This window comes from Saccopteryx leptura, chromosome 8, assembly GCF_036850995.1.
Source record: "Saccopteryx leptura isolate mSacLep1 chromosome 8, mSacLep1_pri_phased_curated, whole genome shotgun sequence".
Taxonomy (NCBI): Eukaryota; Metazoa; Chordata; class Mammalia; order Chiroptera; family Emballonuridae; genus Saccopteryx; species Saccopteryx leptura.
The window spans coordinates 37,423,538-37,437,709 of record NC_089510.1 but is presented as its reverse complement, the minus strand read 5'-3'; the positions used below and the strand labels follow the sequence as shown (position 1 = coordinate 37,437,709).

Here is a 14,172-nt window from a genome sequence, read left to right as displayed (position 1 = left end):
TATGCACAGATTCTGGGGATTAAGACATGGGCATATCTTTCGTGGCTGCAATTCAGCCATTATAGTGACAGAGTGACTCACATGCGCTATTCCCCCGTGATGCCTTAGACATCAGGTTCCGGTCCTTGCTGAGGCATAGAGTCCCGTCCAGCCTCAAATGCCTGAAAAATCTGCAGCCCTGCTGTTCATTGGCATCTTCTCTGTCTGAAAGGTGTTTGTGTCAGACGTATTAGTAGTTAGGCTCTCCCAGGGGAAGAGGTAATAATCCCAGGTCTCGCTGGTTCTGTCTCCTCCCGTTAGAAAGAACTCCCGTCTTTGCCGGAATTCAAAGCTTTCTCATTGCAGTTGGTTTATAAGTAAATATTTCAGCAAGTGTTGCCTGACAGTGAAAGAGCTGATAATCCTGGAAGTATTTCTCACCTGTTTCTGAAATCTTTTCTGTACTTCCCTCAGACATATTCGGGTCTCTTCTGTGTGAGCATAAACCCTTACAAGTGGCTTCCAGTGTATCAGAGAGAAGTGGCGGCTGCCTACAGAGGGAAGAGGTGGTCAGAGGGTCCCCCTCACATCTTCGCTGTTGCCAACGACGCCTTTCAGGACATGCTTCACAGTAAGTGGCTGCCCTACAAAAGGAAAAGTAAAAATATCTGATCTACTTTTTCTGTGTCACTAAGAGGCACATAGGCATTGTGAGCAGAGCGTGGCCTTTACAGTTGTCTAATCACTTGAAGCTTCTTTTTCCATCTGGATAAAATGTGGGCAAAATAGGGCCTACCTCCTAGGGTTATGAGGATGATAAGCTCACACATCAAATTAAGTGAGATAATGCATTGCAAGTTCTCGGCTCAGGGGCTGGCCCAGAGAGAGCCCCCTGCGGATGACCTCTTTTATTATAGAAGGCACCTGCGGGGGCTTCTGGCATAAAGACGTTTTTCTGTAGCTATTATTACACCATGCTTCTTAAAAGGCTTAAAATGACAAAAATGTCAACCATTAGTCAGTGGTCATTTGTATTTGGAGCGAGAAAATAGGTCGAGAATTTGTATGATCTTATGACTGGTGTACACATGGACAGGGGAGATGATCTGTTTTACTCTGTACTATTTAAATGGTATTTTTCCCCCTAACCATATACAGAGCAAATCCCTTTCCTTGTATCTGACTTCAAACTGCAACCAAGGAAATTTTGAATAAGTTTATACCAATACATAGAAACTCTGGCAGAAGGATGTTCTGACATTTTCTTCTCTTTCGTAGACCGAGAGAATCAGTCTGTGGTCTTCACGTAAGTGTTTGCCTTGCTTTTTCCTCTTGGCCAGCAGTGAGAGTTTCAGTGGAAACAGACACTCACAATCCACTAGGAATAAAACACAAGTTTGCAGTCTGTGAATTGTTTGCTTTTCAGATACAGATTCTGTTCTGGGAAAGAGTAAGGTACTCAGGATATTACTCCAAATATGTTGCCAGCCAGGCTGCCTCCATCATTTTAGGGAACCCTTAAAACCCATAGTGCACAAGCTGGGTTTAATCATCTTCTTGATGGAGAGAGCTCCCCTGTCCAAATAGTCATTTCCAAAGGTCTCTTCACTGGCTAATCAGTCAGAGAGACTGAAAATCCAGTGGGGATTTATGACCATGGAACATATAACATGCTGTCATGGCAGCTGGACTGGGGCACGCCAAGGTATACGAAGCAGTAGGAACTAAAAGATGGTGAGCCTTGGAGGGAAAAGAAAAGGGGGTGAAGAGGAAGGAAGGAAAGCATTCAATGATACCACAGTGTTTGTTCGTTTTGATGGGAAGAGCATTGACCAGACAAGTGAACGGTTAGCGTGGTGGCTGAAGGGAGAGGCTGAGACTCAAGCAGCATCCCTGGTCCTCCTGTGCAGTCCTGATGCGCCTCCTATGTTGAGCTCTCCGCTGGCTCCAGCCATGCCGAGAAAGATACTGCATCTCAGAATCTTAGAGCTGAAAGGGCAGTGAGAGTTCATTCAGCCTTTCGCAGAGAGGCTAGACTATTTGGGGGAGTTTAAAATGGGGAAAGGCAGGCCTGGGTCCTATGACACTTTGGGTGGTGAGGCTGTTAAATTTACCACTGGGTCTTCCGCATAAAGCAAAGTTAGCTGGTCCCAATGGTAAAAGGGAAGTCTAAAGTCCAACTGCTTGGTGAAATCATTGGTAGGCCTTCTTCGGAGGCAAGTGTTCGGACCTGGCCATGTGGTAGCCTCAGTATATGCAAATCTTTTTTTTTTTTTTTTTTTTTTTCATTTTTCTGAAGCTGGAAACAGGGAGAGACAGTCAGACAGACTCCCGCATGCGCCCGACCGGGATCCACCCGGCACGCCCACCATGGGGCGACGCTCTGCCCACCAGGGGGCGATGCTCTGCCCATCCTGGGTGTCGCCATGTTGCGACCAGAGCCACTCTAGCACCTGAGGCAGAGGCCACAGAGCCATGCCCAGCGCCCGGGCCATCTTTGCTCCAATGGAGCCTTGGCTGCGGGAGGGGAAGAGAGAGACAGAGAGGAAAGCGCGGTGGAGGGGTGGAGAAGCAAATGGGTGCTTCTCCTGTGTGCCCTGGCTGGGAATCGAACCCGGGTCCTCCGCACGCTAGGCCGACGCTCTACTGCTGAGCCAACCGGCCAGGGCTGCAAATCTTTTTAACAGCTGGTAATGAGTAGACCTATCTCTAATTAGTAGAAGTGCTCGTTAGCTTTTTGTTAACAGGACCACGAGGAATAGGCTTCTCGTTTTTATAAACGCCTTTGATCTTTCCAGATTTTTGCTAGTGCTGTTTTACCAGCATGAGGTGTCCTGGCCCTTCTTCCATCCAATTAACCGTCTGCATCTCCTTCAAATTCCCTCTCAGGTTCCGCTTTTCCATAAATCTTTCCCTTCCTGCCTTAGTCTATATAGTTGACATTATTCAACTTTCACTGCATTTGTAATCTGAACTGGTTAACTGTGTCATCGATTTCTAATTGTAGAGGAGAATCTGGTGCCGGAAAGACTGTGAACACCAAACATATTATCCAGTATTTTGCCAGTATAGCAACCATGGGTGAATCTAGGGAAAAGCCGGTAAGTGTTCTCATACCTTGGCAGAAAAGGTGAGGTGGACCTATCCGCTGATCATGGAAGCTGTGTCCTGACCACTTACAGGGGAAAAGAAGATGGAAAGAGCCATAGAACAATTAAAAAATTATAAAAAAGTCTTTTTTTCCTATTTTTTCTTTGCCTCTTTTTTTTTTTTTTTTTTTTTCTGAAGCTGGAAATGGGGAGAGACAGTCAGACAGACTCCCGCATGCGCCCGACCGGGATCCACCCGGCATGCCCACCAGGGGGCAACGCTCTGCCCACCAGGGGGCGATGCTCTGCCCCTGCGGGGCGTCGCTCTGCCGCGACCAGAGCCACTCTAGCACCTGGGGAAGAGGCCAAGGAGCCATCCCCAGCGCCCGGGCCATCTTTGCTCCAATGGAGCCTTGGCTGCGGGAGGGGAAGAGAGAGACAGAGAGGAAGGAGGGGGGGGGAGTGGAGAAGCAAATGGGCGCTTCTCCTATGTGCCCTGGCCGGGAATCGAACCCCGGTCCCCCGCATGCCAGGCCAATGCTCTACCGCTGAGCCAACCGGCCAGGGCCTTTCTTTGCCTCTTGAGAGAATCATCAATGGCTTTAAACCAATAATCCAAAAACATGGAATTACATAATTTATTTAAGATCTGCTTCAAGAGCATTTACCAGCCAACTCTTTGTTGACTGAACACACTGAAATTTAGGCACTTAATATCCAAACTACATTTCTTAAAGGCTAGTGCCTTAAATGGCCACTTTTGATATTTCTGAATTTCTTTATAGTGAGCTGTCAGACTCCCACAGATAAATGCCAATAGAGGGCTGCTTCCTTTATCACTAACATCTGGATCAAATCTCAAACACCTAATAGATATCCCATCAACCTAATCACATTCTAGGTTCTGAAAACATTTACCATCTCTATTTAATTATCTGTGTCCTTGCTGATTTTTAATTTTACTTACTTTGTTTAGCTTCATTAACAGGTTGATGGGCTTCATAATAATTTGAGGATAACTAGACCATGAGAGACAATACGCAAAACAAAATTAGATAATGCTAAGTGGAACTCAGAATTAATGAGTTATGAGCTGTTAGAACCTCAAATGTTTCTATGTGATATTGTTATTTTTCTCTTTAAATTTAATAATGATTATTTGCTGTTTTTGCAAAGTGAGAAGTAAAATAAGTCTGGTTCAATTTTCTATTCTCTTTTTTTAAATTTATTTTATCTTTTTATTAATTTTAATGGGGTGACATTAATAAATCAGGTTCAGAGAAAATATCTCCAGGTTATTTTGACATTTAATTATGTTGCATACGCATCACTCAAAGTCAAATTGTCTTCCGTTCCTTCTATCTGGTTTTCTTTGTGCCCCTCCCCTCTCCTCTATCCCCCCCCCCCCAATAACCACCACACTCTTGTCCATGTCTCTTAGTCTTATTTTTATGTTCCACCAATGTATGGAATCATGCAGTTCTTAGTTTTTTATGATTTACTTATTTTATTTTGTATAATGTTATCAAGATCCATCCATGTTGTTGTAAATGATCTGATGTCATCATTTCTTATGGCTGAGTAGTATTCCATAGTATATATGTACCACATCTTCTTTATCCAGTCATTTATTTTCTTTCTTTAAAAATTTTATTTAGAAACCTAAATTTAACAGGGTAACATTGATCAATAAGAGTACATAAATTTCAGGTAAACATTTCTATAACATTTGAACTGTTGATTATGTTGTATATGCTTCACCCAGAGTCAAGTCATTTTTCGTCACCATATATTTGTCCCTTTTTACTGCCTTTCCCCAACTCCCTTCTGCACATCTCCTTCCCCCAGTAAGCATTTTGCTTTTATCTATGTCCATGAAACTAAGTTTTATATTCCACCTATGTGGGAAATCATAGTTTTTCTGATTTACTTATTTCATTCAGTATATATAATATAGTTCTCAAGGTCCACTCATGTTGTAAATGGCAATATGTCATCTTTCTTATGGCTGAGTAGTAATTCATTGTATATATGTACCACATCTTCTTTATCTAATCCTCTATCAAAGGGCACTTTGGTTGTATCCATGTCTTGGCCACTGTGAATAATGCTATGATAAACATGGGAAATGCATGTGACTTTACAGGCCAATGTTTTCGAGTTTTGGGGTAATTACCCAGTAGAGGGATGGCTGGGTCATATGGTAGTTCTATTTTTAAGTTTTTGAGGAACCACATACTTGTACTAGTTTTCATTCTTTTACAACCATCAACTTCCTGAATCTGACCGATTTCTTTGGGTATCACTGAACTCTATTACATGTCACTTTATTTTTGCATGCTTTTTAGGTTGTCTGGTATGCATCTGTTTGTTTGGTCTAGCCATGGAACCTTATGATAATACATAATACTATAATAGTACATAATACTTTTATAAAAATCTTTGCTCATATAGCCCTTTCACTTACTTAAAGGACAGTGTACCCATAATACTTTACTAGGGATATAGTATTTGTAATTCTATAAATTCTTGAATACCATATAGTATACAATTCTTCCCATAATGTATGTCTTTGAAACTGAGTGAAAGACAAGCCATTGCAGTTTGGATGCTGAGTGGTCATTCAGACTCACTCTGTAGATTATCTGCTTTGGCCCATTGATCTGAGCACACACGATTCAAACTCAATATCAATACCATTACAAGTCTTTGCTTGACCTGGACTTCTAGATTATTTATGAATTCTAGCAAAGAAAAATATGATTTAATAACGCTAAGGGTTGGCCGTGTCATCTTGGAATAAAATTTTAGGTGTGAGGATTAAATGGGAGTGAGGAAGATTAACAATGGGGAGGAAACATATGGAATGAAGTTTAAAAACAGGCTATGGTATTTGTTGTTTATTCTGCAAAATATCCATTTGATTTTCCTACTCAAAACAATACCAACCCAAAGAGAAGACTGCGAATAAATGAGCTCCCACATGTATTCACAGGGGCATTTTATATTGCTGGTCTCTCCTCCATCTGTTTTTCTGAGTTCCCTTTCCAAAATAACATTTCATCACTACATCTGGAAGCAGCTCTGACTACTGGTTTTCAGGCAAGAGTGGGGCTTGACCTGGGAATAGAGGGATCACTATGTTACAGAATTCTTCTCAAAAAGGGCAGAGAGGCCTGACCTGTGGTGGCGCAGTGGATAAAGCATCAACCTGGAAATGCTGAGGTCGCCGGTTCGAAACCCTGGACTTGCCTGGTCAAGGCACATATGGGAGTTGATGCTTCCAGCTCCTCCCCCCTGTCTCTCTCTTCTCTCTGTCTCTCTCTCTCCCTCTTTCTCTCCTCTCTAAAATGAATAAATAAATAATTTAAAAAATTAAAAAAAAAAAGGGCAGAGAAGTTCATCAGTTGTACTTCTCTTACTGTTTCTTAGGGGACTTTAGAAGATCAAATCAAGCAAGCAAATCCTATCTTGGAAGCATTTGGAAATGCCAAAACCCTGAGAAATGACAACTCCTCTCGTTTTGTAAGTAACATGATTGGGCAGAACAGAAGAGTCTTTCATTTTTATGCAAGTGGTAACATTCATGTCTGAGCACGTAACAGGTATGAAGAATATTTCTAACGCATCAACGAGGATCTTTGATTACAGTTTATAATATTAGGTTCCTTGAGAAACTTTAACCAGCGTTACCATTAAGACAATGAAAACTACATAAAAATATGTACCAGAGAAGCTTCTCCTATATTTCCAATTTCAGGGAGAAAATATTTATCTCAATAATTTCATATTCCTTTCCATTCTCAGTAGGGAAGCTTATCCAGCTAATTCTAATAATGAGTTATATTTTATTATATTTTACAGATTTAAAAGTACTTTCTCCATCATTTCTTATACTTTTTTTTTAAAATAAAAAATCAATATAAGTACTTTCTAACTCACTAAAATGATTATTTCTCATCCTGCCTGTGGCCACTTCTACCCCTGCATATATTTTTCATTGTGGATTATTTTTCAGTAGCTGTTGAAAACTAGCAGTCCCATAATAGAGGAAGGATTTGGGTTTCAAGCACTCATTCCACAAATCCATTTGATGCCAAGAATGCGTGGCAGGGAGCAGCTATATAATTTACAAGGAAATTTGCAGAAGGCTTCCTGTGTGAGTCTCTGGGCATCATTAAATAATGGCCGCCTGCTGTTTGGGCTGGTTCCTACCCGAGGCCTTCCATCTCCTTGCGATGTCTGGCGGCATAGCAGGTGCTAACACTGGTCCATCAAACAACTGCTAGATCCGGGATTTGTTAGAATGTGAATTTCTAACTAAATTTTCTGCTGAAATAGGGAAGAAGGCTGGGGGAGAATGAGAGGGAAAAGAAAGAAAGGGAGAGAGAAAAGAAAGGTAAGAAGGAAGAGTAAAACAAAGGAAAGACAGAGAAAAAAGGAAGAAAGGAAAGACTATCAAGCAGAGAGAAGGAAATAAGAGGGGGGAAAAGCAATAGAAAAGAACAAGAGAAAGGTTGGAAGGTTGGAAAGAGAAATAGAGAAAGAAATAAGCATAGATAGATGAATGCAAGGAAGAGAGGAAAGTGGGAGAAGGGAAGAGAGAAAAAGGGGTTCAAAAATTTATACATCCAGGTTAAAAATTTTCAATTAATTTATATGTGTATGTGCATATAAATGTACACAAGCATATATGTGCATATATGTGCATTGTATATGTGTGTGTGAGTGGCTCCAATTTCCCTATAGCTTTTTTTTTTTTTTTCTGAAGTTGGAAAAGGGGAGGCAGTCAGATTCCTGCATGCGCCCAACCGGGATCCACCCGGCATGCCCACCAGGGGGCGATGCTCTGCCCATCTGGGGCATTGCTCTGTTGCAACCAGAGCCATTCTAGCACCTGAGGCAGAGGCCCTAGAGCCATCCTCAGTGCCTGGGCCAACTTTGCTCCAATGGAGCCTTGGCTGTGGGAGGGGAAGAGAGAGACAGAGAGGAGGGAGAGGAGGGGGGGTGGAGAAGCAGATGTGTGCCCTGCTGGGAATCGAACCCAGGACTCCTGCATGCCAGGCCGACGCTCTACCACTGAGCCAACCGGCCAGGGCCGCCCCTATAGTTTTTAAACTTACCAGCTCAATCTCCCCGCAGGCAGCCATAGCCTCCCCTTCCCAGCTGCTGTCCTGCCCTGACTCCTTTCTTGTACGGCGGCCCTCCACCATGCTGGCCCAGCCCAGCACCAACATTGTCACCCCGTAGTCTCTAGCTGCCACTGGCCTGCCTCCTTGGCTGCATCTGACCTTCCAACGCAGACTCTGTCACCTCCTGTCAGCCTTTCTCATGCTCTAGATCCTGTCCATAGCTTTTCATTAGGAAGGAAGGAAGTGAGCCCCATCTATTATTTTTGCCAAAGTGATGTTTTCAAACACAGATCATGTCACTCCTCTGCTTAAAACTTTCCGTGTCTCACAAGCTAGAACCCCGCTCCTTCCAGGGCCCGCTTGGTCTCCATGATATGGTGCCCAGTGCCTGTCTGCCTCTCAGACTCTGGTTTTTTGCCCCCTTTTCTCTTTCTCACAAAACTCCAGCACAACTGGCTTTTCTTTTGATTTAAGACATGCCAAATATTCCTACTTAGAGTTCTTGCATTAGCTGCTTTCACCTAGAATTTAGAGGAGTAGGGACCACATCTGTTTTTCTAACATGGTATCACCAGTGCCAAGCAAGTTGCCTAGATCATAGTAGATGCTCGAGGAATGTTTGTTGAGTAAATGAAAGAATGTGCGAAGGCAAGCAGATATTATTTTTCTTGTTTTTATATAAGAACACTGAGTCCCAAAGAGATTCAGTAATGCACATAAGAACACACAGCTAGCACTCAGCAGATCTGAGATTGAACCCAGGACCGCTGCTGGTCCTGATTATTGTTCCGGCTGCCTCCCAACATTGACTCATGCCATCTCAGAACCATGTTGCCTTTTTTTTCTTTTAACTTTTATGGAAGATAGTCACTCTGTGAGTAATATGTCTGATGAAGCCATTGCAGCTGTTCGGGACGTTTCATTAGGAGACTGTGTTCTCTGTCCACCTAGGGCAAATTCATCAGGATGCACTTCCGTGCCAGCGGCGAGCTGTCGTCTGCAGACATCGACATCTGTAAGTGACCATCACGCTGTCGCTGTCTGACCACTTTTCTTCTACGTGTCGCAAGACACCTAAATATGTGTCTTTATCTATTTCTTATCATGCAGATTGGCTTGAAAAGTCCCGGGTGGTTTTCCAGCAGCCTGGAGAGAGGAACTACCATATATTCTATCAGATTCTGTCTGGAAAAAAAGAACTTCGTGGTAAATGTATTATTATTCTGGAGCTGAGGGTCATTCTAAAAGTAGAGGCAAAAGTCAGATTATGAGACTTGGCAAAGTACTATTTATAAATCTCCTAGCCTCTTTAGAACTAAGTTTATTCATCCCAAAATTTAGAGAATTGAACCAATTATAAAACTTATGTTCTGTAACTTTATATAGTTAGAGAAGTAAATAGTAACTTTTTAAAAAAAATTTGATAGTGTTCGGAGTTGGGTAGGATGCACAGCAAATTAAATGAATGTGGGTGAGTGTGTGTGTGTGTGTGTATGTGTAAAGCCCTAGATAATTTATGGCCTTAAGTAATTAGAACTGCACACATGTTATAGACAAAAGGTGAGAGGTAGGAGACTTTACCATGGTGTATAGTGGTCAATGGGAGTTTTATAAAGAAGGAAAGATTTGGGTTGGGATATGAAGAATAAGAAGGAGTTTGGCCAGGGTGACACAGTGGATTGAGCATTGGCCCAGGACTCTGAGGGCCCTGGTTCAAAACCCCAAATTCCCTGGCGAGAGCATAGGATCACTAGCCTGAGCGCAGGATTGCTGGCTTGGATGCAGGATTATCAACATGACCCCAAGGTCTCTGGCTTAAGCCCAAAGGTCATTGGCTTGAAGCCCAAAGTTGCTGGCCTGAGCCCAAGGTGGCTGGCTTGACCAAGGAGTCACTGGCTTGGCTGGAGCCCCCTGGGCAAGGCATGTATGAGGAACAATCAATAAAGAAGTAAAAAAAGTGAAAGCAATTATGAATTGATGCTTCTCATCTCCCCTACACCCCTGCTTCCTATCTCTCTCTCTCTTAAAAAAAAAAGATTTAATCAGAGTAATGAGTGAAGAATATTTCTGGAGGAACAGTTTATATACAATGTCAGAGATAAAGCAAGGCGAGAACAGAGAGACAGGGTGAACTGGGGAATGGATTTGCTTAGAGGAATAGTGGAGATTTTATTCTGATGGTTTCTAACCTCTTAGGTCGTTGGGAGGGTGTGTGAGCGTGGAAAGGTCTTAGCAGTGATTGAAGGTAAAGATGAAGAATAATGATGAGTCAAAAATATGCCCAAGTTTTATAACTTGACTAAGATAAAAAGGTAATGCCATGAGCAGAAAGAGTAAAGCAACTTGTGGGGTAAAAGAATAAATTTCATGTATTCCTTCAACAAATATTTATTGTGAAACTGGAGTGGGTGCATCAGGCACTACTTTTTTAAGCAAGGGAGACAGAAAAGTAAATGAGACAGACAGGTTCCTGCCCTCACGAGCTTATACTCTAGTATGGAAGACAGGTAACAAGTAATTTCAGAGAATGGGAGATCTACAAAGAAAAATAAAATAGATGAAAGGATAGTGTAATCTGGAATTCGGTAGGATGGAGGGTGGTTATATCTAAAATAGAGTAGTTAGGCACAATCTCTCTGAGAAGGCAATATTTTTCCAGATACCTGAATGAGTGAGGAAGAAGTAGTGAGAGAGAGAGAGACAGAGGGAGGGAGGGAGAGAGAGAGAGAGAGAGAGAGAGAGAGAGAGAGAGAGAGGCAGACAGAAAGGGAGAGAGATGAGAAGCATCAACTCATAGTTGAAGCACTTTTGTTGTTCATTGATTGCTTCTCATAAATGTCATGACTAGGGGGCTCCAGCCGAGCCAGTGACCCCTTGCTCAAGCCAGCAACCTTAGGGTTTCAAGCCAGCGACCTTTGGGCTTCAAGCCAGTGACCTTTGGGCTCATGCCAGTGACCACGGGGTTATGTCTATGATCCCATGTTCAAGCCAGCGACCCTGTGCTCAAGCTGGTGAGCCTGCACTCAAGCCGATGAGCCTGTGATTAAGGCAGGGACCTTGGGGTTTTTAACTTGGTCCTCAGTGTCCCAAGTCAATGCTCTATCTACTGCACCACCACCTGGTCAGGCAGTAGGCAAAGATTTTCAGGAATAAAGTGCCAAGATGAGGCAACAGTAAATGCAAAGGCTCTGAGGTAGAATACATTTGGTTTATTTTCAGGCTAGAAAAATGACCATTGTGAGTGGTGAAGTGGAGAGGGTAATGTAGGGGGCAGGCCACACAGTATCTTGTAGGCCAGGGCAGCGAGTGCTCTGGGGAGTCATTGGAAGGGAAGAATGACAAGCTGATTGGATTTCAAAAGATTCATATGATGTAAGCTGTTGAGGAGAACAGTGCTCCCACAGGAGTGGATGTGTGATGAGATGGAAGATCCAGGTGAGCAAATTGATGGGAAACAATTCCTCAGCCCATTATGCTTAGATTAAATCTGGCAGAAATCTGTTGGTGTTTTGACTACATGGTCTTTAACTTCTAAATGGCCTGACCAGATGGGGGAAGCTCTGCAAACTGGACGATTATTTTCACCATGGGTGTAATTAATGATGTGAAAGTATTCTTCTTTCCACCATCCTTCCACCTAAACCTGGAACAGGTTCTTGTTTGTTTATTTGTTTTTGGACTTCCTGTGATTAACAGTTGCAAATCTAATATTCTTGACACAAATGTCTGCGCTGTGCAGGACATCTGACACCTGGGGTCCAACGTGGGTACCAGCAGTGATTGCAAGATCCTTTTCGGAATATCTCTGTTTACTAACAGAACTCGCTGAAGACTCTGGGCTGCTGTGGAAAATGTATACTTACCCTGAACTCATTTATCTTGTGGAGTCTTTGGGGGCTGTTGGGTTGATTACTGCACGAAGACTGCCATCTGCTGGCCCGAATTAGGGATCGTCAGTTTACCTGTTTTTGGCACAAATTGTCCTCTGGGACATTTTTAAATTTGGAACTCTTTCTATTCATGTTTGCCAAAGAAGAGCTTCCGAGGGTCCTAAGGATGGGTACAGGAAGGCACACCTTAGCAAAGCGAGAATTATGTCCAAATTTTCTAAACTAGGAGCACTTGCGTACTAGAAAAGAATCAGGTACAAAAAATCCCAGCCGAGAGGCAGGCCACCCAGTGAGGAAGCCTAGGAAATGGGGTCATGACTCACCCCAGAGCCAGCCCCCACCTGGTCTCCACGTGGCTTGGAACATCCCTTCTTTCCTTTGCTTTCAATTAAGGCTGACCTCAACTCCAGGCCTGGCTAAACCCACTTGCTCAGTCCCCTCGGATATGGCTCCTTGATACTTTGTAGTTCTTACGTTTGGTCCTACATACATCTCCCTTTTTCTCTTCTTTTCTTTGACTTTTTTTCCCCCTGTGTATTTATTGTACCCGTTTTTGCTATTCAACTGGTGTGTGAACTTCAAGAGGAGAGGCCAGGAAGCGCGTCCTTGCTTCTTGGAACCCTGACACTTAGCCTAGTGCTTGCGTTGCCGGCAATCTGCTGAGAGGTGCACTTGAGCCTGTCTGCTGGTGGCCTGCCTGCCTCCGGGAACATTGTTGGCATCTGGACCACCTATCCTGGAGCATATTCAGTTGCATCCCTTTTACCTGTGAGGTCTCTCTTGAACTTGTGAGGTGTATCTTTACTCCCTTTCTCCCCGCGGGTCATTGGTGAGGCACGAGAAGTGTTGGTCGTGCAGATGGTGCCCAGTCTAACTGCAGGGAATGCTATTCGGACTGTGCGCCGTGCGAATATTCTCTCTGGAGGTGGGTGGTGCACAGTCCCGTCAGCTGTGCCTGCACACGAGGAGCAGCGATGGGGGGTGACATGCACAGGGGCACTAGCTACAGAATTTTATTTGCGATCTAACAGGTTTTTAGCTCGATGTCGGCTTTGCTTCTTTTTACAGTGAACACAGCAAAATCTTGGAGAACATTCAGCCATGCAGAAAGTAAAACTTAATGATAAAATATTTGCTTTTAAAGAAAGGACCCTTTGCATCTCCTACTGGAGAGAGGGCTCTAGAAATGAGCCTGCACAAAGGTTGATACTTGCAGTTTTTGAAATTGTGAAGCAATCGGCCTTTACTTAGTGTCTTCTCATCCCTCTTCTCTACTCCCCCCCCCCCCCCACACACACACACACACACACACACTCCTGACAAGCTCCTTTCCCTCACAGGTCCATAGTCTTCTCTGCGGGTCCTTACTGGCCTAGACAGTCTCTCTGGTCCTAATAGTGTCTCATAAAAGTGCATGTATTTTTATTTTATTTTATTTTTTCATTCAGGACCATTTCTCTTGGTAGAAATGAAATTAATTAAATAAAAGAATTCCTGTTTACATGATACTCCTTTGAGATAACCTCAATCCTCAACCTAATTATTAATTCATTGCTCCTTGAAAATAAAACTGCTTAAGGCCTGGTGGGGATGACATTTCAGCTACGGCCTCTCTGCGTTTCTCAGACACGTGTGAGCTTAGTCTGCGCGGACGTTTCTTGGAGCCAGCGCTTCGTTCTGAGCGCAGCTGTCCCAGCGCATGCGTAGACCAGTGGAGCAGCCATACCTGCGGCTGTAAAGAAATAGAAGAAAGCTCCGTTAGGTATTTTATGACTTCTGGAAGGACTGCATCTGGAGAAGGGAGATGCTGAGGGAGACGTGCCTGTATTGCACGCGGGCCCCCATTCCGCCTCGCTGCTGTAGACCAGCTCAAACTGACCCTGGCCTATGACCAAGACCCGGAACCCAACATTATATCATTCATAAGTAACACTTGTGAACCCTTAAACCGCCACCTCTTAAAATCCCACCCCGAAACCTGGATCATCAAGATTTGAACCTTGCCTCCTCTCTTTTTTACTAATTGACTTTCAAATAACGCTCTTTTCTTTTCTCAAAAGCTAGTGCCATAGTATTGGCTTC

General features: G+C 43.5%; 1 protein-coding gene across 1 annotated transcript in view; it reads left to right on the top strand.

Moving 5' to 3' along the window:
• MYH15 (myosin heavy chain 15) overlaps positions 1-14,172 on the top strand; it is a 171,190-nt gene that overhangs the window by 28,977 nt on the left and 128,041 nt on the right. The window contains exons 4-9 of the mRNA XM_066346779.1: positions 454-610; positions 1,258-1,285; positions 2,987-3,080; positions 6,501-6,593; positions 9,152-9,215; positions 9,311-9,406. Coding sequence (XP_066202876.1) covers positions 454-610; positions 1,258-1,285; positions 2,987-3,080; positions 6,501-6,593; positions 9,152-9,215; positions 9,311-9,406 — 532 coding nt within the window. The remainder of the gene's footprint in view (positions 1-453; positions 611-1,257; positions 1,286-2,986; positions 3,081-6,500; positions 6,594-9,151; positions 9,216-9,310; positions 9,407-14,172) is intronic.